The 23,481-nt window shown below is 37.3% G+C and overlaps 1 protein-coding gene across 2 annotated transcripts in view; it reads left to right on the plus strand.

The window, feature by feature from the left end:
* ABCC9 (ATP binding cassette subfamily C member 9) overlaps positions 1–23,481 on the plus strand; it is a 148,844-nt gene that overhangs the window by 51,379 nt on the left and 73,984 nt on the right. The window contains exons 18-21 of one of the 2 annotated variants that reach the window (XM_060166742.1): positions 11,183–11,255; positions 12,144–12,249; positions 21,639–21,677; positions 23,091–23,192. In XM_060166742.1, the coding sequence (XP_060022725.1) occupies positions 11,183–11,255; positions 12,144–12,249; positions 21,639–21,677; positions 23,091–23,192 (320 nt within the window). The remainder of the gene's footprint in view (positions 1–11,182; positions 11,256–12,143; positions 12,250–21,638; positions 21,678–23,090; positions 23,193–23,481) is intronic. The other variant, XM_060166743.1, reaches the window with a different exon arrangement.

Below are 23,481 nucleotides of genomic sequence, written 5' to 3' on the forward strand. Positions count from 1 at the left end.
TTTCAATTCTGTTTATCTTCTCAAAGAACCACCTTTTTGTTTTATTGATCATTGCTATTGTTTTCTTTGTTTCTATTTCATTTATTTCTGCTCTGATCTTTATCATTTCTTTACTTCTACTAACTTTGGGTTTTGTTTGTTCTTCTTTCTCTAGTTCCTTAAGGTGTAAGGTTAGATTGTTTATTTGAGATTTTTCTTGTTTCTTGAGGTAGGCTTGTATTGCTATAAACTTCCCTCATAGAACTGCTTTTGCTGCATCCCATAGGTTTTGGATGGTTGTGTTTTCATTGTCATTTGTCCCTAGGTATTATTTGATTTCCTCTTTGATTTCTTCAATGATCTCTTGGTTATTTAAAAACGTATTGTTTAGCCTCCATGTGTTTCTGTTTCTTATGTTATTTTACCTGTAATTGATTTCTAATCTCGTAGGGTTGTGGTCAGAAAAGATGCTTGATATGATTTCAATTTTCTTTTCTTTCTTTTTTTAAATTTTTTTTTAATCAGGGAAATATAAATTTTATTTATTTTTTATTTTTTTTAATATCTTTATTGGAGTATAATTGCTTTACAATGGTGTGTTAGTTTCTGCTTTATAACAAAGTGAATCAGTTATACATATACGTATGTTCCCATATCTCTTCCCTCTTGCATCTCCCTCCCTCCCACCCTCCCTATCCAACCCCTCCAGGTAGTCACAAAGCACTGAGCTGATATCCCTGTGCTATGCGGCTGCTTCCCACTAGCTATCTACCTTACGTTTGGTAGTGTATATATGTCCATGCCTCTCTCTCGCTTTGTCACAGCTCACCCTTCCCCCTCGCCATATCCTCAAGTCCGTTCTCCAGTAGGTCTGTGTCTTTATTCCTGTCTTACCCCTAGGTTCTTCATGACATTTTTTTTCTTAAATCCATATATATGTGTTAGCATACGGTATTTGTCTTTCTCTTTCTGACTTACTTCACTCTGTATGACAGACTCTAGGTCTATCCACCTCATTACAAACAGCTCAATTTCGTTTCTTTTTATGGCTGAGTAATATTCCATTGTATATATGTGCCACATCTTCTTTATCCATTCATCCGATGATGGGCACTTAGGTTGTTTCCATCTCTGGGCTATTGTAAATAGAGCTGCAATGAACATTTTGGTACATGACTCTTTTTGAATTATGGTTTTCTCAGGGTATATGCCCAGTAGTGGGATTGCTGGGTCATATGGTAGTTCTATTTGTAGTTTTTTAAGGAACCTCCATACTGTTCTCCATAGTGGCTGTATCAATTTACACTCCCACCAACAGTGCAAGAGGGTTCCTTTTTCTCCACACCCTCTCCAGCATTTATTGTTTGTAGATTTTTTGATGATGGCCATTCTGACTGGTGTGAGGTGATACCTCATTGTAGTTTTGGTTTGCATTTCTCTAATGATTAGTGATGTTGAGCATCCTTTCATGTGTCTGTTGGCATTCTGTATATCTTCTTTGGAGAAACTTCTATTTAGGTCTTCTGCCCATTTTTGGCTTGCATTGTCAAATAGCCTATTTTTTTAAAAAAGTTATATTATTGAAGTATAGTTGATTTAAAATGCTGTGTTAATTTCTGCTGTATAGCAAAGTGACTCAGTTTTATATATATATATATATATATATATATATATATACATTCTTTTCCATTGTGGTTTATCAGCAGATGTTGAATATAGTTCCCTGTTCTGTACAGTAGGACCTTGTTTATCCATTCTATATATAATAGCTTGCATCTGCTAATCTGAAACTCCCAATCGATCCCTCCCCCACCCCTCTCCCCCTTGGCAATTACAAGTCTGTTCTCTATGTGTGTGAGTCTGTTTCTGTCTCATAGATAACTTCATATGTGTCATATTTTAGATTCCACATATGAGTGATATCATATGGTATTTGTCTTTCTCTCTCTGACTTACTTTACTTAGTATGATAATCTCTAGGTCCATCCATGTTCCTGCAAATGGTATTATTTCATTCTTCTTTTTATGGCTGAGTAGTATTTCATTGTATATATGTGCCATATCTTCTTTATCCATTCATCTGTCGATGGACATTTAGGTTGTTTCCATGTCTTGGCTATTGTGAATCGTGCCACAGTGAACAGTGAGTGAAGGTATCTTTTCGAATTATAGTTCTGTCTGGATATATGCTGAGGAATGGGATTGCAGGATCATATGGCAACTCTAGTTCTAGTTTTTAGAGGAACCTCCCTACTGTTTTCCACAGTGACTGCACCAATTAACATTCCCACCAATACTGTAGGAAGGTTCACTTTTCTCCACACCCTCTCCAACATTTGTTATTTGTAGACTTTTTAATGATGGCTTTTCTGACTGGTGTGTGGTGATACCTATGAGGTGATACCTCATAGCTTTGATTTGTATTTCTCTAATAATTAGTGATGTTGAGCATTGTTTCATGTGCCTGTTGGCCATTTGTATGTCTTTGGAGAAATGTCTATTTAGGTATTCCTGAGGAAATCAACAAAAAATACCTAGAAACAAATGACAATGAAAACGCGATGACACCAAACCTATGGGATGCAGAAAAGCAGTTCTAAGAGGGAAGTTTATAGCAATACAATCCTAGCTCAAGAAACAAGAAAAACTCAAATAAACAACCTAACCTTACACCTAAAGCAATTAGGGAAAGGAGAACAAAAAGACTCCAAAGTTAGCAGAAGGAAAGAAATCATAAAGATCAGAGCAGAAATAAATGAAAAAGAAATGGAAGAAACAATAGCAAAGGTCAATAAAACTAAAAGCTTGTTCTTTGAGAAGTTAAACAAAATTGATAAACCGTTAGCCAGACTCATCAAGAAAAAAAGGGAGAAGACTCAAATCAATAGAATTAGAAATGAAAAAGGAGTAGTAACAACTGACACTGCAGAAATACCAACGATCATGAGAGATTACTACAAGCAACTGTATGCCAAAAAAGCTATTATATATAGAATGGATAAACAAGGTCCTACTGTATAGAACAGGGAACTATATTCAACATCTGCTGATAAACCATAATGGAAAAGAATATGAAAAAGAATGTATATATATATATATATATGTATAACTGAGTCACTTTGCTATACAGCAGAAATTAACACAGCATTTTAAATCAACTATACTTCAATAATATAACTTTTTTTAAAAAAATAGGCTATTTGACAATGCAAGCCAAAAATGGGCAGAAGACCTAAATAGAAATTTCTCCAAAGAAGATATACAGAATGCCAACAGACACATGAAAGGATGCTCAACATCACTAATCATTAGAGAAATGCAAATCAAAACTACAATGAGGTATCACTTCACACCAGTCAGAATGGCCATCATCAAAAAATCTACAAACAGCTGTCACTGTTTGCAGCTGACATGATACTATGTATAGAGAATCCTAAAGATGCTACCAGAAAACTACTAGAGCTAATCAACGAATTTGGTAGAGTAGCAGGATACAAAATAAATGCACAGAAATCTCTTGCATTCCTATACACTAATGATGAAAAATCTGAAAGAGAAATTAAGGAAACACTCCCATTTACCATTGCAACAAAAAGAATTAAATACTAGGAATAAACCTACCTAGAGAGACAAAAGACCTGTATGCAGAAAACTATACGACACTGATGAAAGAAATTAAAGATCATATAAACAGATGGAGAGATATACTATGTTCTTGGATTGGAAGAATCAACATTGTGAAAATAACTATACTACCCAAAGCAATCTGCAGATTCAATGCAATCCCTATCAAACTACCAATGGCATTTTTCACAGAACCAGAACAAAATTTTTCACAATTTGTATGGAAAACACAAAAGACCCCGAATAGTCCAAGCAATCTTGAGAAAGAAAAACAAAGCTGGAGGAATCAGACTCCCTGACTTCAGACTATACTACAAAGCTACAGTAATCAAGACAGTATGGTACTGGCACAAAAACAGAAATAATAGATCAATGGAACAGGATAGAAAGCCCAGAGATAAACCCACGCACATTTGGTCACCTTATCTTTGACAAAGGAAGCAAGAGAATACGATGGAGAAAACATAGCCTCTTCAATAAGTGGTGCTGGGAAAACTGGACAGCTACATGCAAAAGGGTTGTTTGTTTTTTGCTATTGAAACTCAGCCATTTGTACTGTTCCCAAGCATGAGTGCTTCATAGAACAGGCCACCACAGGAACACAGGCTGAGGACTGAGAGTTGGGATCAGCCCCAGGAAAGCATCAGGGTTATGCAGGAACCAGAACAGATGCCTGCAGCAGTCAAGGGCCTCTGGACATCAGAGCCAACAGAGTCCTGGAAATTAGCTGTTTAGAAGACTAGCCGCATTGGCTGCTGGGGCTGTCCCACTCCCTGCCCTGTCCAGTCAGAGTGAGGGATGCTCAGTGAGTGGTACAGTAAAGCCAAGAACCACATTTAATTCTCCTCTGTCTCTCCTTATTGCCTGACACCATACCTGTCCCACAATAAACTTTTAGCAACTGGAGCAAATGCGTTACTGGATGGAATAAGCTAATGCTAGCCTTCCTTTTGCCATTAATTTGATGTGTGATTTGGGCAAATTGCTTCTCTGAGCCATGGTCTGCTCCTCTTGAGGTGGGGATGCCATTTTAGTATGGTTGTTTTGAGGATAAGGTATAACACTTGTGAATTTCAAAGAGCTGTAGTGACTCATTTTAAAATATTTATTTATTTAGTTAGTTAGCTATTTTTGGCTGCGTTGGGTCTTCCTTGCTGCGCACGGGCTTTCTCTAGTTGCGGTGAGCGGGGGCTACTCTCTGTTGCGGTGCACGGGCTTCTCATTACGGTGGCTTTTCTTGTGGCGGAGCGCAGGCTGTAGGCACGCAGCCTTCCGTAGTTGCAGCATGTGGGTTCAGTAATTGTGGCTCTCGGGCTCTAGAGCCCAGGCTCAGTAGTTGTGGCTTGTGTGCTTCTTAGTTGTTCCGCGGAATGTGGGATCTTCCCGGACCAGAGATCAAACCCATGCCCCCTGCATTGGCAGGTGGATTCTTAACCACTGTGCCTCCAGGCAAGTCCTGTAGTGATTCTTAATCTTGGCTGTACATTAGAATCATATATATATATATATATATATATATATATATATATATATGTATATGTGTATGTATGTGTGTGTGTGTATGTGTACATATATATATATATATAAATATATATATATAAACCTGGGCATCATTTTTGAAAACATCTCTAGTAGTTCCCTAGACAATTATAATGTACAAGTAGGGTGTGAACTAAGCTATGAAAAAGTAAGTAATGAGAGACTAGAAAGGGTCCTCTATGCTGCCAATTCTCAAATATGCCCAGAAAATAACAATATATTAGTGACTAAAAAAATAGTGTTTTTTAATTGACATTTTCTATTCAGTGTAGTGGGAACCTAAAAATACATCTTTTCCGTGTGCTGTATTCAATTTATTTTCATTTTTCATGGAAAAAAGGGAGGTTATCATGATTTTTTCCCAGAATTGACCCTTCATGCACCAAAAAACCCACAAAAAAACAACAAACCCCTGCTCATCAATGGCTTGGAGTGTGCTGTTCCACTGAATGGCCACTACAGTTTCAAGTACCCCTTCAAGCTCGAATTCACCGTTCATTCATAGTGGAAATTCCCAAATTGGTTATTACTCATTTGTATTTTTGAAATCTTTTTTATTGTGAAATACAACATATCTACAGAAAAGTACATACAACGTGTATGCACTGTTAAATGAAGAAGTAAATACCTGTGCAACCACTACCAAGTGAAGAACACCATCAGCTTCCTCTGAAGGTCCCCGCAGCACACACTTTAGCTGCACTCTCTCTATCTCTCCCCCGAGATATAATCGCCACCCTGACTCTTGTGGTCATCATTTACTTGATCATCCTTCTATGTATGCCTCCCTAAAAATCTGCTTTATTTTTTTAAGTTTTGAATATGTGCGTGTACGTGTATGTGTGTTGCTTCTGCTCAACATTATGTGGATATAATTCATCCATGTTGCTATGTGAAGCTGTAATTCATTCATTCTCATCACTGTGTATCATTTCACTGTATGAATATACCAGAATTTATTGATCTGTTTTACTTTTGATGGACTTTTGGTTATTTTTTTTGAGGCTGTTGTGAACAATTGCTGAGTCATAGGGCTGTACATCCTCAACTTTTCTTCACAATGGCCAACTTTTCTCTAAAGTGGTTGTGCCATTTTACACTTCCATTAACAGTGATTGAGGGACTTCCCTAGTGGCGCAGTGGTTGAGAATCCGCCTGCCAGTGCAGGGGACACGGGGTTCGATCCCTGGTCCCAGAAGATCCCACATGCCATGGAGCAGCTAAGCCCGCGTGCCACAACTACTGAAGCCCGCTCGCCTAGAACCTGTGCTCCACAACAAGAGAAGCCACCGCAATGAGAAGCCCATGCACCACAATGAAGAGTAGCCCCCGCCCGCCGCAACTAGAGAAAGCCTGCGTGCAGCAACGACGATCCAATGCAGCCAAAAATTTAAAATAAAGAAAATACATAAATTTATAAAAAAGAAAAATAGTGATCGAGAATTCCAGTTGGTCTCCCTCTTCACCAGGGCTTCCAATATTTTGCCAAAACGTGTGTTGTGTGTTGGGAGGAGGTGCAGTTGTATCTTGCTGTGGTTTTTATTTGTAATTTTCTGATTTCTGATGAGGTTGAGCACCTTTTCCTATATATATTGACCATTTGGGTTTGGAGCTCCTCTTGTGAATTGCCAGGTTATTTGTTCCCCCTGTTTAAAAAAATTCTAGGTACTACTTTGGCAGTTACATATGTTACGGAATTCTTTTCCCACTCCATAGCTTGGCTTTTCAGTCTCTTTATGGTATCAGAAATTCTTAATTTTAATGTAATCTAGCATAGAACTTTTCCTTTATGGCTAATGCTTTGCCTTTTGTCTCCTTTATGAAAACGTTTTTGGGGACTTTCCTGGTGATCCATTGTTTAAGACCTCACTTCCAGTGTCGGGAGCATGTGTTTGATCCCTGGTTGGGGAGCTAAGACCCCACTTGCCACGTGGCATGGCCAAAATTTAAAAAAAAAAAAAAAGAAAGAAATCTTCTACCAAAAGGTATAAAGATAATATTAGTTCTTAAAATCCCTGGACCTACACCTTTTGCTTTTAGTACTTTAATTGACCTAAAATCTATTTTTGTGGTTGGTATGAAGTAAGGTTGTGATTTAGAAGGGAAATCAGTAATAAATAATTTTAGCTGTAAGTTTAGCAGTAGTGAATTTAGTGATAGTCATTTTACTGCATTTAGTAGTAAGTCGGTAAGGTTGGATTTAATTTTTTATATGATGTCGGGTTGTCCAGGCACTGTGTATCAGTCACCGTACCCACTGACTTTTAGTGCCGTCTTGTCACACAGATTTCTTTATTTTTCTCTGATTTGTCTGTCCAGTATTCCACTGTTGTGATTATTATAGCTTTCGAATAAACACTGACATTTTTTAGGACAAGTTCTTACACCTTATTTTTTTTCTTCTAAAATATCTTAGCTATTCTTGGCCCTTTTGGAAGGAAAGAAGCTTAGGTGCTCCGGAGTGTATATATCTTTTTGTACTTTTCCTTATACTTTCACTAGACATTTCCTTACTCCTTGCCTTAATGAGGTTTTTTACAAACTATATTTTAATCAGCATTTTTATTTATTTTTGGCAGGAGAGAATGGACAATGGTGTGTGGAAGGTCCTGCCTTTAGATTTTCAAAAAACTATTTCAACTGAGGTGAAATTCACACAGCATAAAATTAACCATTTTCAAGTCAACAATTCAGTGGCCTTTAGATTCCCAGAGTTTTACAACCATCCCATCTACTGGTCGCAAAATATTTTTATCACCCCAAAAGGAAACCCCGTACCCATTAAGCTGTCACTCCCCATTTCCCCCTTTCTCTTACCCGTGCCAACACCAATCTGATTTCTGTCTCTACGGATTTACCTGTGCTGGATATTTCATATGAATGGAATCGTGCAGTAGGTGGCTTTTTGCATTGTCTCTTTCCTGCCTTTACATTTTAATTCATCCTTTCCCTTTATCCCTGATCCTTATACCTATATCCCCTCATCCTCCCAACATTACAGTGCCAGCAATAATATGCTCAATATATGCACTTAAGTACACTCATATCCCTGTGAAATATGTAGTATTGTCATGAACATTTATATTTTCAATTTCCTGACATTGTTTGCTCCTTCTAGCTGCACCACTGCATTCTATAGTATGCACCCCTGCCTTTTACTTGTCCCCTAGTGATGGCTGCTGGGTTGGCCTCCATCCTTCCTCCATCACAAACCATGCTGTGATAACCATCTTTGTACCTATCCTTTTATGTACCTTTGCAGAGATTTATATATTAGCTGATTTTCCAAGGTCAAACAGCTAGTTTGGGAAGCCAGGATTTTAACCCTTATGGTGGAGAAGTGAGACGATTTTGTAAAAGGGAGGAGGGAATGGAAGGGCAAATCACAGCGGGAGGAATTCACTTTGACTCTCCTCCATCCCTCTCAAGTGAGCTCTGTTCACTCTTACACTTTTGTGTAGGACCAAATCAGGAGGTGACACTGTATTCTTCTGGTTCTTCCCTGCTGGTTTCCAACCACATCTTTCCTCTCTCACACTCTTGTGAAGCTGTAGCATGTTGTACCTTTCTCACGTCTGTGATCAGAGGACCTCATAATCACTCACCCACCTTCACTGAAGATTTAGGTGCCTGTTTCCGAGTCCAGCTTTCTACCTTAGTAAGTGCCACACCTGGATGTGATTTAAACTTCCAGGTTCACAGCCCATCTAGTACCCCAGCCCCCAAGCCCCTTAATCGACCACCCGTCCATTTCCACAAACTCACCTGCATTCACACTTGGCCGCCTCTTAGACACACAGCCCCTCTGAGAGCTTAGCCTCTGTTATACCAGCCAGTCACCGACATCACAGCCCTACCCTCCAGCTCCCTCAGGGCTTCACCTTCACTGGCATTGGCTTTTTTTTCCCCCACATTATTTTTTATTCTATTTATTTTTTTATACAGCAGGTTCTTATTAGTTATCCATTTTATACATATTAGTGTATATATGTCAATCCCAATCTCCCAATTCATTACACCACCATTGGCTTTTAACCTCATTGCAACCTGCGGTAACTTGAGCCCCTTCTTTCTCCCAGCCCTTTCACATCCTTCTGTAGCCATTCAACCCCATGCCTTCTGCGCTCCTGTACCCAGGGTGCTAAGTTCTGTGGAGAAAACGACTTAATGGTACAAGTTGGCATGGCCAGAGCTTCATTACCTCCACGCTCGGCTGACTCTCTATGGTTCTTGGCAATCCTTTCCCATGCCTCCCTTCAGCATGATTCTCCATCACTTACAGTAGCTCTTCATCTGTCACCAATCTCCTCCCACCTCGTTCTCTCTCTCCTTTGGCCACCTCCTGTTTCTACAGATAAGCTTCCCTTTCAGTTCATTGAAAACGTAAAGGTTGTTATGGAGGGCCTCTCAGTTCCCTGCTGACCCTCTCCCCAGCCCATCTGTATTGGCACCTCGTTTAGCCTGCTCTCCACTTTCTCTGAGAAAGAGGGATTCTCAGCCTTGAAGCCTAGATTTTCTTTGAGCATCCTTTGTCACTTAGCCACTGTATCTTAAACCTCTGCCCCAGCCAGCTTTATTCATTATTTCTCATAACATGCTTCATGGTTTTCTGATCCTGAACCTGTTCTCACTGTAACTCTTTACTCAGAAATACCTTTGCTGAAATTCAGCATATTTTCCAAAACTAGCTCAAAGGCCCTCCTTTTTCAAAATATTTTCTTTTTTTGACTCATCTCAGATGTAAATGATTTTCCTTATGAACTACTGTTGCACTTTCGTCTGTCTGCCCCTCTATTTGTTACTTAGCCCATACTCTCTTGCCTTGGTTTACTACTCAATTGACTGTAAGCTCAATTGAGCAGGGAAGCAGGGAGGATGCATTATACCTTCTTTGTAGCCCACATCAGTCCTAACGCAGGACTTCACATTGACAGGGTGCTCAGCAGGTATTTGTAAAGTGATTAGTTACTAAGCCCTTCCAGGCCACCCTCCTTCCAGGACTAATTTCATGCATATCTATGTGATGGATATTATTAAATGCCATACATTTTCCACGCTAGAGAAAACTTACATGGAAAAACATAATCTAGCCTTTTCAGGTAACTTTTGCACTCTTTAGTTGTTCATTTTAAGAGCTTTTAAAGGATATTTTTAGTTATAATTTAGATATTACCAATCTGTTCTGCAAAATTCCTGAACAAAAATGTGCTTAGAAATTTCATCACTTGGGGTTTGGAAAGAAAATATTAATTTATGAGCAAAGTGCAGCCTTACTTTAGTTTCCTCTAATTTTTCAGGCACTTTCTCTCCCCTCATCTGTCTCTGTTCACCCTTCCAACCCTTGGGTTCTGTTATACCTCTTTCGTTTCCCATTTTTGTAACTGTTAAAACTATCAAGTTTTCTTGACACATATTAAAACAATAGATTGCTTTGGATGACTCTAAGGTCTTTTTGTTTGTTTGCTGGTTGTTGAGGTTTATACCACCAAGCAATGTTGCCTCATTTTTGTGCTGTTTCTTCCTCCCCTTTACTTTTTCTTTTAAGATCAATGAAGAGTGATAAATCCACATAGTTCAGGAAACTTATTCATTACAAAACCTTCCTTCTCAGCTAGTGGAGTCATTTTGTTGGAATAATTTGTAGTTATTTCTGTTCTTTACTTTGCATCACAGGATTCTGGGAATTGCAGCAGTGTGAAAATCATCAGTGTAGCAGTTACACTGGAAAATATTTGGGTGATTGATTTTGAAGAATGTTCACATATAAATGATCCCAAATTTTCAGGGAAAATTGTTGGAATTTTTAGCATTCTTCATAATACCATTAATTCAAAGACCCTCCTCTCACTTCCATACTTTTTGTGTTTCATTTATACCTCTAAGCAGTTATAACTCTGAATTAGAATTTCAGCACTGTGTGTTCTACTGTGTTGAAAGTCTTACAGTGCTTTATAAAGAAATCTATTTTAATTGGAATAATTCTCTAACACCACATATTTACATAATTTTATAATTTAATTTCTGTATTCTTATTTTCTAGGTCACAAATGGGTACTTTTCATGGGGCAGTGGTTTAGCTACCTTATCTAATATAAATATTCGAATTCCAACAGGTAAGAATCATTTGTTACTCGGGTTTGTAATTGTTAACTATCATGACCATGGTTTTCCAACAAAACCGAGCCTAACAAAAGGAGAGAAAGACTTTTTCAAGACAAACATAACTAATATTTATTTGCACCATGAAGCTCATGAACCCCTGTATCACTGTGAGGATGACTGGGAATTATAAGACCCGCCTGCCTTACACTACAGAGTGTGGACCTTTGGACAAGTTATTTACCATCTAAATGAATTGCTTTCAGTTTATTTGCTGATTTGTGGCATTTAAATAATGGAGTAGTTCATTTCTCATTGTTTTGAAGAAAGAATTTAAAGAAAGGATGTATGAGAAAATAGTTTTCTATCCCTGAGGAAACCTGATGAAGTTTTCAAGATATTTAAGACATAAATACCCAGTATTTTTATTTAAAATGTCTAGATAATTGAATAGAATTAGGTTTTTGACTTGACCTCATGGTCAGTAGTTGGGATTTTTCTATTATACATGCACATCAAAGTATTTTAAGAACAGCCCCCAAATCATTTTAAGCCCAATTACCTATTTTAGTCAAAATTGCCTTTTTCTCCTGAATGAATTGAATAATAAAGGTAACAATAATCTAGATGATTTATGCAAGTATTTCACAGCTTTCTTTACTAGTGTCAGTTATTCTGAGGATTTTAAAAATAATACATCAAGACCTATAGATTTTAATTTTTCTTCTATTTTCCAAAAAACTTAGTATCAGGGAAGGGAGCTGTTTAGAATACTTTATTGCTGGAGACCAAAACTGGCCCATTGATTGTGAAACATCAACCTTTTCTAAATGTGTTTTGATTTTATTTTACTAAGTGAATTCCATCTCATCCTGTTATTATCCTTTGTTTCTTTTCTGTAGGTCAGTTAACCATGATTGTGGGCCAGGTGGGATGTGGGAAGTCCTCTCTTCTCCTTGCCATCCTCGGTGAGATGCAGACAGTGGAGGGAAAAGTTCACTGGAGCAAGTATGTGTATTTTTAATTAGTTTCTATTGCTCTGTCATACATCTGATGATCTCTCAAGGGAAGAAATTAGAGCAATAGATTTCCGTGTTAGGACTCTGAGGACCCCTCAGAAATAAGCATAGCTTAAAAAAAGATCAAATTAGTGGAAACTTTAAATGTTGTAAATTAAAAATTATAAAGCAATTTATTACAGAGGTTTATCAGAGAGAAACTTGTATGTTGCTTTTAAGTAAGATTGGGATTGTAAAGATAGATTTTGAAAGTTATATGGGTAACACTCAAAGAAATACAACATAAAAATTCATCCCATAATCAAAGAAGTTATGGAAAACTTGCATTATTTGTAAAGCATATGTGCACACAGAGCTTTAGTGGTCCAGTGTTCAGAGAAGAAATATCGAATAATCTTTTCCAAATTCTTCATAAGGGGCTGAGAAATCAGCCTTTTCTCTTCACATCCAACTTAAACTAGACACTAGAAGTGTCTAGTTAGGGACATGACTGGGTCAGACTAGTGTGTTGTGCAACCCCAAAGACATGGTGCTTCTTCTGTATATTTGAATGGTTGTTTGGGGTTCTTCAGAGCACATTGTAGTAATAAAGTGACTCAGAACCATAATATTATATAATTGTGTAATAAAGAATGAATCATATTTCTTTAGTTTGATCTACCTGGTAGACCCCCCTCCCCCATTAGGAGTTTATGGAGAAATTGTTTACAGTTTATCTAAGGTATTGGATTATAGACCAGTGGTTCCCAACCAGGTGTGATTTTGTCCCTAGTGGACATTGGGCAATGTCAAGAGACATTTTTGGTTGTCATTCTAGGGGAATTGGGCTGCTACCGATCTAGTTAGTGGAGGCCAGAAATGCTACTAGACATCCTACAACGCACAGGACCGCCTCCCCACAACAAAGAATTGTCTGGCTCCAAATGTCAGTTGTGCTGAGGAAACCTTGCCCTAGACCTACACATGTCCTTTAATATCATTTGGTTCTTATCATTGTGAGTTCCATTGTGGCTTAATCTACTGTTTACATACACAGGCATCTCTTAAGAATGAGTAAAAACTATTTACAGGCATTTTTAGAATAGACTCTATTTTAAACTCCAATTAAGAGACGGAGATGCTTGGATGTGAAATTTGAGCTGGAAACAGCAGAACTATAAATCCTATTTTTGGTATCCTTGGTGAAAGAAGGAGGCTGAGAAATGTTGAGGGTACAGTTTATTCCTGTTGGAGTGGTAGACATGAAACTGTTTAGTGCTTACCCAGTAGAGAGCTCGGTAATAGCTGTTCCCTGCAGTTTGCTTCATGATGGGTCCCTGTTGTTCCCTGAAGTCAGATGCTAGCTAGGTGGTGTGAACCCTGCCACCATCACCTGCCATCTTGGATGGATGCAGGCTTTGAGAAGCAGGTTTTACTGCATTAACTTATATTGTATGACATGTACGGCTATAATGAAGTTATTTGGGTTTTGTTTTTACCTTGTTTCACTAGCATTAAAACAGAAAGGATGAGAGAATGTGACAGAAAAAGCATGAGATTTTATTTTCATATCTCTAGAATGTTCTTAAAATCTAGTCTTCTCTAGTATTACTTAAGATTAGCTCCACTTCGGCCAAATTGACTCCCAATATTATCACTAATAATCATTATCATTTTGTTAGTGGATAAATAAATGATATGGGAATTAGGAAAGTATTTTACACAGTCTATTTATTGAGTTTCTAAGCAAGATACATATATATATATGGGTATATATATATATATATATATATATATATATCTTAAGCAAATTTATACCATTTATATCCTATCTAATTTCATAAAAGTTGTGAATTATTTTATATAACATACTATAATAAAGCCTGAAAAATAAAGATATCAAGAAGGAAAATAAGGTTTAAATAATAATCTGAGCAATTAATAGGTAGAAATCCATGCATTGGAGTCTTGCATGTTTATAACACATGGGTCCCAAATTCCACTCTGAGCTTCATGAAAGCTAGTCAAAGAGGGAAACAAGAGATAAAAAACACACATATACTTAATAAAGTTTAAGGTTTTTTTTTAAAGAAATAAGAAAGAAATATCTCCCATGGATCCTAATTTTAAAAAAGCTAAGAAAAGGTTATATCTTAAAGTCAGAGCCAATAGAATGAAGATGTGAGAAAGGATTTAAGAAAATTCTAAGTATTTATAGAATCACTATAATTTAAAAATCATCTCTTTATGAATACTTGCCTTAATAGACAATAATCCCATCTCTTCATGGCAGAAAGGACTGAAATTTTCTTCAAAAAATATTTGGGTTTGTCTGACACACACACAAATTAAAAACTAACCCCTTAAGAGATTAGATAAGCTAACAGAAGTTTTATTTTTCTTTATTTACGAGAACTACTGAATTTTTTCCATGGTATCCTTAATATCTGATAAAACGTATTTTCAAATCAGGAATGTTCAGAGAATACTGACCCTTTTAAAAGAGTTATTTGCAATGAATTTTCATCCTGGAAAAAAAATTTGTGCCTAGTCCAATAAGGAAAGGCATATAAACGTTATTAGAATAAAGCTAATTTAGAAATTACCAATATTGATAGGTTGATGGTGTGTGAATGCAAAGAAGTACTTTACCGCAGCAGACTGAATTGTTTGCCGAATTTTTAAAGCTCAAAACAAAATAAAGCAAAGCAATAAACTAAATGTTATGGTAAAGCACCAAGTGCCTTGCTGTCATTCTTTCATCACTGCACGTATCTCTGGTTGCGTGAATTTTATTTTTAAATGTGTCCTCATAGATGGCAAGACCAAAGTCCTATAGAGTACTCTGTCCTGGTGCAGCAAGAAATATTTACTTTGGGCGGGAGAGAAGGCGCTGTTGCTCATCCAGGATAGACCTACATGGGTAGAACTTGGTACACAAAAGACATTTATACATAGATGCCTCCTTGGCAATTGCTATGTTTGACCTAGTCTGACATGCAGTAGCCCCAGAAGAGAAAGGAGAGAGAGATGAGGGAGGGACTGAAAAATTCTCCAAACTTGTCAGAATGCCAGGGTTCTTGCCCCTGCATCTGGGTGTGCTCTGTATTTGTTGAAAAGCAAATGTCCTGCCTGACTGAAGTTGTCCTTTCCTAATTGTCATGATAAATAATAATTCCTACTGACATCTTAGGAACTAGGACTAAATAAAACTCTTTACCTGATGGACCGTTCCAATGAGGGAGTCCAGAATGTGTAAGAATTGTGGTAATCATGTGAGACATAGCCATCATTTATCTCTGGTTTCCCTTTCTTTTTCTTCCACCTTGCCCATGGCCATCAGCCATTCTGTCAGACCCCATCTGTCATGATGTTCTATTTGCTAATGTCTTGGTGCTAATTTGCTAATTGGCTTTATAACAGTGGCTGAGTTACTCTAGGACTGGCGAATTGAGGAGTTACTCCTTTTCATGTGATGTTGCCTGACATGAAGGGGTGATAACATGAGTCAGCTTTCCTGGATCAGACATGACATAGCATATTTGCACCCACGTCTAGCTCCCCTTCTTCCAAATATTGTTCCTGATTTAAGCTTGCAAGAGTCACTCTTTCCCATTCCGTAAGGTACCAACCATGAACTTGGAAGTTGCTAGAATACCAAGTTTAACTTTTACTCTTGAAGGAAAATACACACAAAACCCTGCATGTGGAAGTGAAATTGGATGCCATTGACCAGAAGGGGATTTTCCATTTGACCTCCTCGCTTTCTCGCTTGCCTTCATCACTGTTCACTGCCACATCGAATGGTGGACGATGAGTCTACAGACATGGAACCGGTGATTTTCATGTAATCAGATAAGATCTGATGTTGGAATTCGGAGCCAACTCTATTTATTTATTTATTTAGGAAGAGAAGAAAATAACCTTCCTCAGTTGAATTTGATTAAACATATCGTTAAGTGAAAAGTTTGGAGAGGTGGTCTCTAGAAGTTAAGGGCTACATTACTCATGGAAAATGAAAGAGAATAATTTTTTAATTTGTTCGTGGGAAATGACTACCTACAAATGGATCTATATCTACCTTTTCTTTCTTCCTCTGAAACTAGTATATGTGATTTAACTTTTACTCTTAAAGGAAAATATATCTAAATCCTGCAAGGGGAGGACTTCAGAAGTGAAGATCCTCCATATGCTGTTTTGCCTTTTGCATGACGTTACTACATGAATTAACCCTTCTTTCTGATAGAAGTCTTTAATTTCTTGCCCTCCTCATTCCATGATCCTCCATTTTATTTTATTTTTAAAGATTTTTTTGATGTGGACCATTTTTAAAGTCTTTATTGAATTTGTTACAGTATTGCTTCTGTTTTATGTTTTGGTGTTTTGGCCACAAGGCATGTGGGATCTTAGCTCCCCGACCAGGGATCGAACCCTCACCCACTGCATTGGAAGGTGAAGTCTTAACTACTGGACCACCAGGGGATTCCCATGATCCTCCATTTTTAAAAAAGGTCTTTCCTATCTCATAAACAACGGGAGCATCTCTCCTTTTAAAAGAAGAATCTACCCACACTTAACCTCCTTGTTCTCGTCATGACTGCCTAAATGCTCAGTTGTCATAATTTGTTCTCAATCATGCTTAACTTCTCCATAGCTTTTGAAAGTGTTCACCACGGATGACTCCCTGAAACCAACTCCTTTCTTGGTTTCCATGATACTTTTACTTATTCATTTGTTTAAAATGTGTATTGGACACCTGTAACATGCATATCATTGTATTCATTGTTGGGGGTAGGTAACTGAACAAGGGAAACCAGCCCCCTATTCTCATGAAGCGTAGTGTTCAGCCGGAAAGGCCATGAGGAAGTAAGAAAGTAGTTTCAAAATTATTTGGTTAAATTTTTTAAATATCAGGAAGAAAAAGTACAGGGTTTTATAAGAACAAATCATAGGTGACCTGAGTTGAGTTTGTGGGATCAACAAGGTTTTTTTAGGGGGGAGGCATACATGAATGATCCTTGAACTTACATTTTAAGAATAAGACAAAATTAATGAGTTAAACCGTAAGGAGCTGCAGTACGAGTGGAGATGGAAGGTGAGGAAGAATATACAGTCTACTGTAGGATCCCCTTCCTTTATTTATATCTTTGACTTCAGTTTTCTCTCTAAGTACTAATGACACACCAGTGTACATTTCTGGCCAAGAAGCTTCTTCTGAAAACCTAATAGCTCCTCCAAAAAGCCTTATACAAGCTCCAAATTGAACACATCCAAACTGAGCTCATGTTTCCAAAACCTGCTTCTCCGCCTGTATCCTGGAAGGGTTGTGTTCTCACCCCCTGAAATCAGTTGGTAGGAGCCCAAGTCAGAGGTCAAGGATTCAACCTAGATTCTTCTTTCTCTATTGCCTGCAAAATCCAACCAATCACTTTTCTTATGTCTGTTCTTCCATTTTTGTATCTATTTTAATTTTCCTGGTTCAGGTACTTAATCGCATTTGTGAACTACTCACTGTGAACTACTCACTCCCTCACCTTTCTTTACACTGTTGTGAGATTTACCTTTTGACATGAAAATCTAATTACTTTCTTCTTGCTTATAATTCTTTTCTTGACTGGCCAAAGCGTAGAAGAAATATTCTAGACACCTTTGCATAAAAGGGCCTTTCCCGATGTGGTCCCTATCTGACTTCTTAAATTCTTATCCTGCCATTCCACCCACCCTTTCCATTGTGTTCCAGTAACACTGGACTGCAGGTAGTTTTCAAATACACATACCTCCTCTGTAATGCCCTCTCCTAGGTTGGTGGCCTCACTCTTTTTTCTGGTGTCAACTCTGATGTTGTGTCTTTGACAAAATCTTCTCTAATTTCCCAGGTGGACTGAAATGTACCTTCTCTTCTGGTCCCTTTGCAGTTTGTTCAAATAAATAATGTGGGCTGGTCTCCTTCCTAGACTGAGACACCCTCAAGCCAAGCATGTTGTCTTTTGCTTTTCATCTACTTCATATCTAACCCAGACCTGGGCTCTTTCCATTTCTCTTTGTAGACACACAGGACTCTTCTCCTCTCTCTCTGTCTCTCTCTCTCTCTCTCTGTCTCTCTCTCTCTCTTTCTCTCTCTCTTTCCATCTCCATCCCTATTATCTTTCTAATCTCAGCCCACAGCCCCTTTCAACTACCACTCTCTTACCTTCTTTTTGTAGATAAAAAGGCCTTTCCTGGGACTTCCCTGGTGGTCCAGTGGGTAAGACTCCATATTCCCAATGCAGTGGGCCCAGGTTCAATCCCTGGTTGGGGAACTAGTTCCCGCACGCATGCAGCAACTAAGAATCTGCATGCCCCAACTAAGACCTGGTGCAGCTAAAATAAATAAATATTTTAAATAAATTAATAAAAGTCTTTCCTCTTTCCCTCCAATTCCTTTTATTCTCCTCTCGCCTCAGTCTACTGCAGTCTCATGTCTACCTCTGCCACTCCACTGAAACTATTCTTATCCAGTCCATCAGTGCCATCCTAGTTATTAAATTCACTGTGCACTTTAAAAAAAATTATTTATTTTTTATTGGAGTATAATTGCTTTACAATGTTGTGTTAGTTTCTGCTGTACAACAAAGTGAATCAGCTATATGTACACCTATATCCCCTCCCTCTTGGACCTCCTTCCCATCCCCACCATCCCACCCATCTAGGTCATCACAGAGCACCAAAGCTGAGCTCCCTGTGCTATACAGCAAGTTCCCACTAGCTATCTATTTTACGCACGGTAGTGTATGTGTGTCATTCCTAGTCTCCCAATTCGTCCCACCCTCCCCTTCCCCCTTTGACCTCCTGTCCACTTGACGTTGTTGCCCATACCTTTCTTCTTCAAAAGGTTTCCTTGCTTAGTTTCCAGTGAAACTCACAGTCAAGTTTTCCTCTTAGAACTTTTGCCTGCTCCTCTCAATCCCCTCTGCAGATGTCTCTTCCTTGGCCATTTGTTAAATAGTGATGTTTTTCAAGGTTCCGTCTTTGTCCCCTTCTTTTCTGCCTCTATATATACTTGCTGGGCCATCATATAGCTTCCCGTGATATTAGTTTCCTCTATCTGCTCCTGCTTCTTTGTTCACTTCGTTGTGATAGCATTGTTGAAGTCATTTATTGGCTTTTCACTAGTAAAGGAAGGAATCCAAAGTCCTTGGGATCTAAGGCATATATTATGAGGGAAAATCATCCCAAAGGCTTCATTTGTTTACCAGATCTCTCTCCTGAGCTTCAAATTCTGCTTTCTGGCCATGGTCATTCTGACATCCCTTAGGTATCTCAAACTGAATGTGTCTGATTCTAAATTTTATATCTTCCCCCACCATATACATTTCCTCATCTGTGTCCCCTGTCTGTCACTCCTTCCTCCCTTCCATCCCTTCCCATCTTGTCAATCACACAATCCTAGGTATCTTTGAATGAACGTGTCCACTTCTCTTCATTCATTCACCATCACCCAAAGTCAGGGCACTGCGTTCTCATCTCCAGTATCTGACAGCCTTCAAGGCTCTCTGTATTACCTCCCATCTTGCTCCCTCCAATTTATTTGTTACTTTCTGCAACTGGAGTGATACTTCTAAACTGAACATGTTATCTCTTTCTTGTTTAAATCCTTTTAGTGTTTTCTGTGGCTCTGTGGAAAAGTTCAAACTCTGTAAAACGGTTTATGAGCCCCTTCGCTATGGCTGTTCACCACTTGTTTTTAAAATTCATACTTTTCTTCTCTCACCATTGACACCCACATTTCAGAAATGGTAAATTTATATCAGCTCCTTGTATGACCAGGATACTTTAAGGTCATCCAATATGTATTTTATTTGGTCTGAAATATTCTTCACCTTTTCTCCATCTAGCCCACTTTTATCCCTCTGGTATCAACTCCTCTATTTACCCTGGTTTGCCAAAGGTGGATTGGGTGTCCTTCGTCTGTGCTCTAATATCACCTTTTGCTTCACCTATCATGGTGTTTATTCCCTTGTCACACTCCCACCAAACAGAAAGCAACATGAAAGAAGGAATGACTTTTCTTTGTTTACTGTATCTCTAGTATTTTGGCACTAGGGGGTGATCAATAAATATTTTTCAATTGATACTAAATACATATAGTTGGAGTTAATCAATAGTAATTGAAAAAAGTTGGTGACTTCCAAATTCATATCTCCAGTTCGGGTTGACATTTTCAAGTGTCTGATGGGCATTTCCACCTGGATGGCCAATAGGAAAATTAATTCATTAATTTCTGCCATACACCTGCTCTTCCTCATCTGTTTTCTCTCTTCCTGAGATTAAATAAAACCATTGAGTTCCTTTATTGGTTTTTTTACCACTAAAAAAAATAAAATAAAATCCAAATTTTTTGGCATCTAAAGCATATTGTGTGGAAAATATCACTTGGGAAATTGTGCATTTCATTATTTTTATGAGCAACTTAAATCAGAGAATAATCATTATTGAGAGGGAAGTTTCAGTCTGAGATTGTTTTTCCATACCTCTATTAACCACCCCATGATGTCATCAGAAATGTGCAGTTGTGAAAATCTTATCATTAGAAACACTAAGCCAAACATCACCAAGTAATGTACTTAGGTACGTTTTCTCCACAAAAGCATATGATGCTTTCCAAAGTGAAATAGGATCTATTCTTGGAGTTCTTGTAGACTTTAATTATGTGTATGGTTTTTGAATTCAGAATGATGGAGTTCAACTAAAATATTAAAATTTAGAATAATAAAAAAATAGGTCCTCGAGTGTTTTTTCCCCAATGAAATAGATATAACTAAATTTAATTAGCCAAACACCTTGTTTTACATAAATAATATCAATCAGTAATTAATTATACCAAAATGTTACAGTGTGACCATGCATTGTGCATGTCTGTCTTTCTTACCAGTTCCTTAAGGGCCAGGCTGTGTCTAAACCCTTCAAGTTTAGAGAGCAAAAAGTATTTCTTGTTATGCCTTAGGGTTACTGATTAGGAATTTAGATAGATTAAATTCAAATATTAAAGGTAGGGAGTGCTTGGAAACATCAAATTCTTGTATAAACTAGGAAACTGTTCTGCAAAGTTTACCTAAATCTACACAGGTAGTTGGAGCAGAGTTGGGGCTAGAACATGTCCATTGTATGAACCCAAATTATATATGAAAGAGAACAGCGCTGTCCTTCTTTTGGAAGCTTACTAAGTAATTATTTCTTCACTGATGAAGATGTAAAGGAAGACGGTCATTTATCTGGTTTGTCTTTGGGACTAATATCAAAAACTATTTGGGAAATGTAGCTATTTTATATGTTCAATGTTTATCTTTTACCTGATATGTACACTCATTCATTCTATATTTATATTTCATAATTAATGAACATTGTTTGCCACACTTGCAGTGTAAATGAATCTGAACCTTCTTTTGAAGCAACCAGAAGGTATTATTTCTATTTTAATCTGCGTAACTTCCTTCCTCAGACTTTACCTGATATTCCATCTCTTACTCCTAGTCATTTTATTCATTCTGATAATGTACAAAGTCATTTATTAAAATGCGCTAGCAATATTTCCAGTAGCAGTAGTTCCCAACATTTGGAGGCTGCTAAAAGAATTAATTTGCCAAACAAAATGGCCCATTGTGTCAACTGTTACCTTCTCCACGAGTCACATGGGTCTCAACTTTGGCTGAAACTCAAATGTTCTTAGCGAATTGGATTTGGGATTTCATAAGATAAAATTGCATAAGAATTAATATGTATATTGTTTATGAGTTAAAATGTGATGGGATCTGCTTCTAAGCTGGAGCTGGAGAGCCGAGTGCTTCATCCATTAAAAACAAAAAAAAACCTTAAAGGACCCGGGGCAGGGAGGGGGAAACAGACATGCCAGAGGTTGGGAACCACTGTTTTACCACACAGATGGTTTTCTAAGAGACTGCTAGCATACTATATATTATCATGCCTTCTAAACTCCTAAGACATAATGTTTCAGGATGATCACTGAGCATTTCTAACTACTTTTTTTCTTAACTTTATTCTTTTTTAACCTTAATTCCTTAATTAGTACTTACAGACCATAAACTAACTGTGGAAGTGTGAATTTTAAGCTGACCCCTTCCCTACCCCAATCTCATCATCTTCTGTATCTTCAACTCACATGCATTTTCCTAATTATTGCAAATTAAAATCTGATGTATAGACATCTGGTAGAATTTGCAAGCCAAAAAAATGGGGGACAGGGAGGAGGCTATCATTTTTTAAAAATAAACTATTTCAATATGTATTGAAATATGTAGTTTCATTATTGAAATGGACTCCTCAAGATCACTCTTTGTTTTGAAATATTTATATTATCTATTAATATTATCTATTATTTTAAAATATGTTCATGCAATTAAGCCACAAACACATACTATAATTACAGTATTAATTCACATCTTTTAAAAGATATTCATATAAAATTCAGAGTTATGTAAAATGCTTTTAATATAAAGTGAAATATCCGTGGCTATTAGAGTTAATTGCTATTTATCTTTAAATTATTTTTAAAATTATAGTCATTTTAAAAAATAACATTTTAATTAATAGTTCATACCATAAAATACTTCTTTAGCATACCAAAATAAAATTTGCACCTTGTGTGTTGTTTTAATTAAGTTCTCATCCCTTTAATTTAGTGGAATATTTAACCATTAATTAATAAGGTTGATGGTTGTTAAAATGTTCTCTTTTAGAAGTTCCCCATTTCTGTCTTTGAGATATGTTATCAACTTTCATTTTTCTTTGTTGTACTAAAATAAAGATTCAGCACAGCACCCTTGCTGTGTTTCGTTTTTCTTTTCCATTTTCCAGTAGGAACAGGTATTCTGTGGCTTACGCAGCTCAAAAGCCTTGGCTATTAAATGCTACAGTGGAGGAAAATATTACCTTTGGAAGTCCTTTCAACAAACAGAGGTAATTTTGAATGTATAAAATTTAGAACTCAAATGAGCAGCTATTTCTAATCCCTATCTTTGGTTCACGGTTTCTGGAGCCTTTTTGTTTTAAATTTTTATGGGATTATAGTTGATTTACAATGTTGTGTTAGTTTCAGGTGTACAGCAAAGTGAACCAGTTACACATATACATACATCCACTGTTTTTTAGATTCTTTTCCCACATAGGCCATTACAGAGTATTGAGTAGAGTTCCCTGTGCTATAGAGCAGGTTCTTATTAGTTATCTATTTTACATATAGTAGAGT

The sequence above is a fragment of the Lagenorhynchus albirostris genome, chromosome 11 (genome assembly GCF_949774975.1).
Source record: "Lagenorhynchus albirostris chromosome 11, mLagAlb1.1, whole genome shotgun sequence".
Taxonomy (NCBI): Eukaryota; Metazoa; Chordata; class Mammalia; order Artiodactyla; family Delphinidae; genus Lagenorhynchus; species Lagenorhynchus albirostris.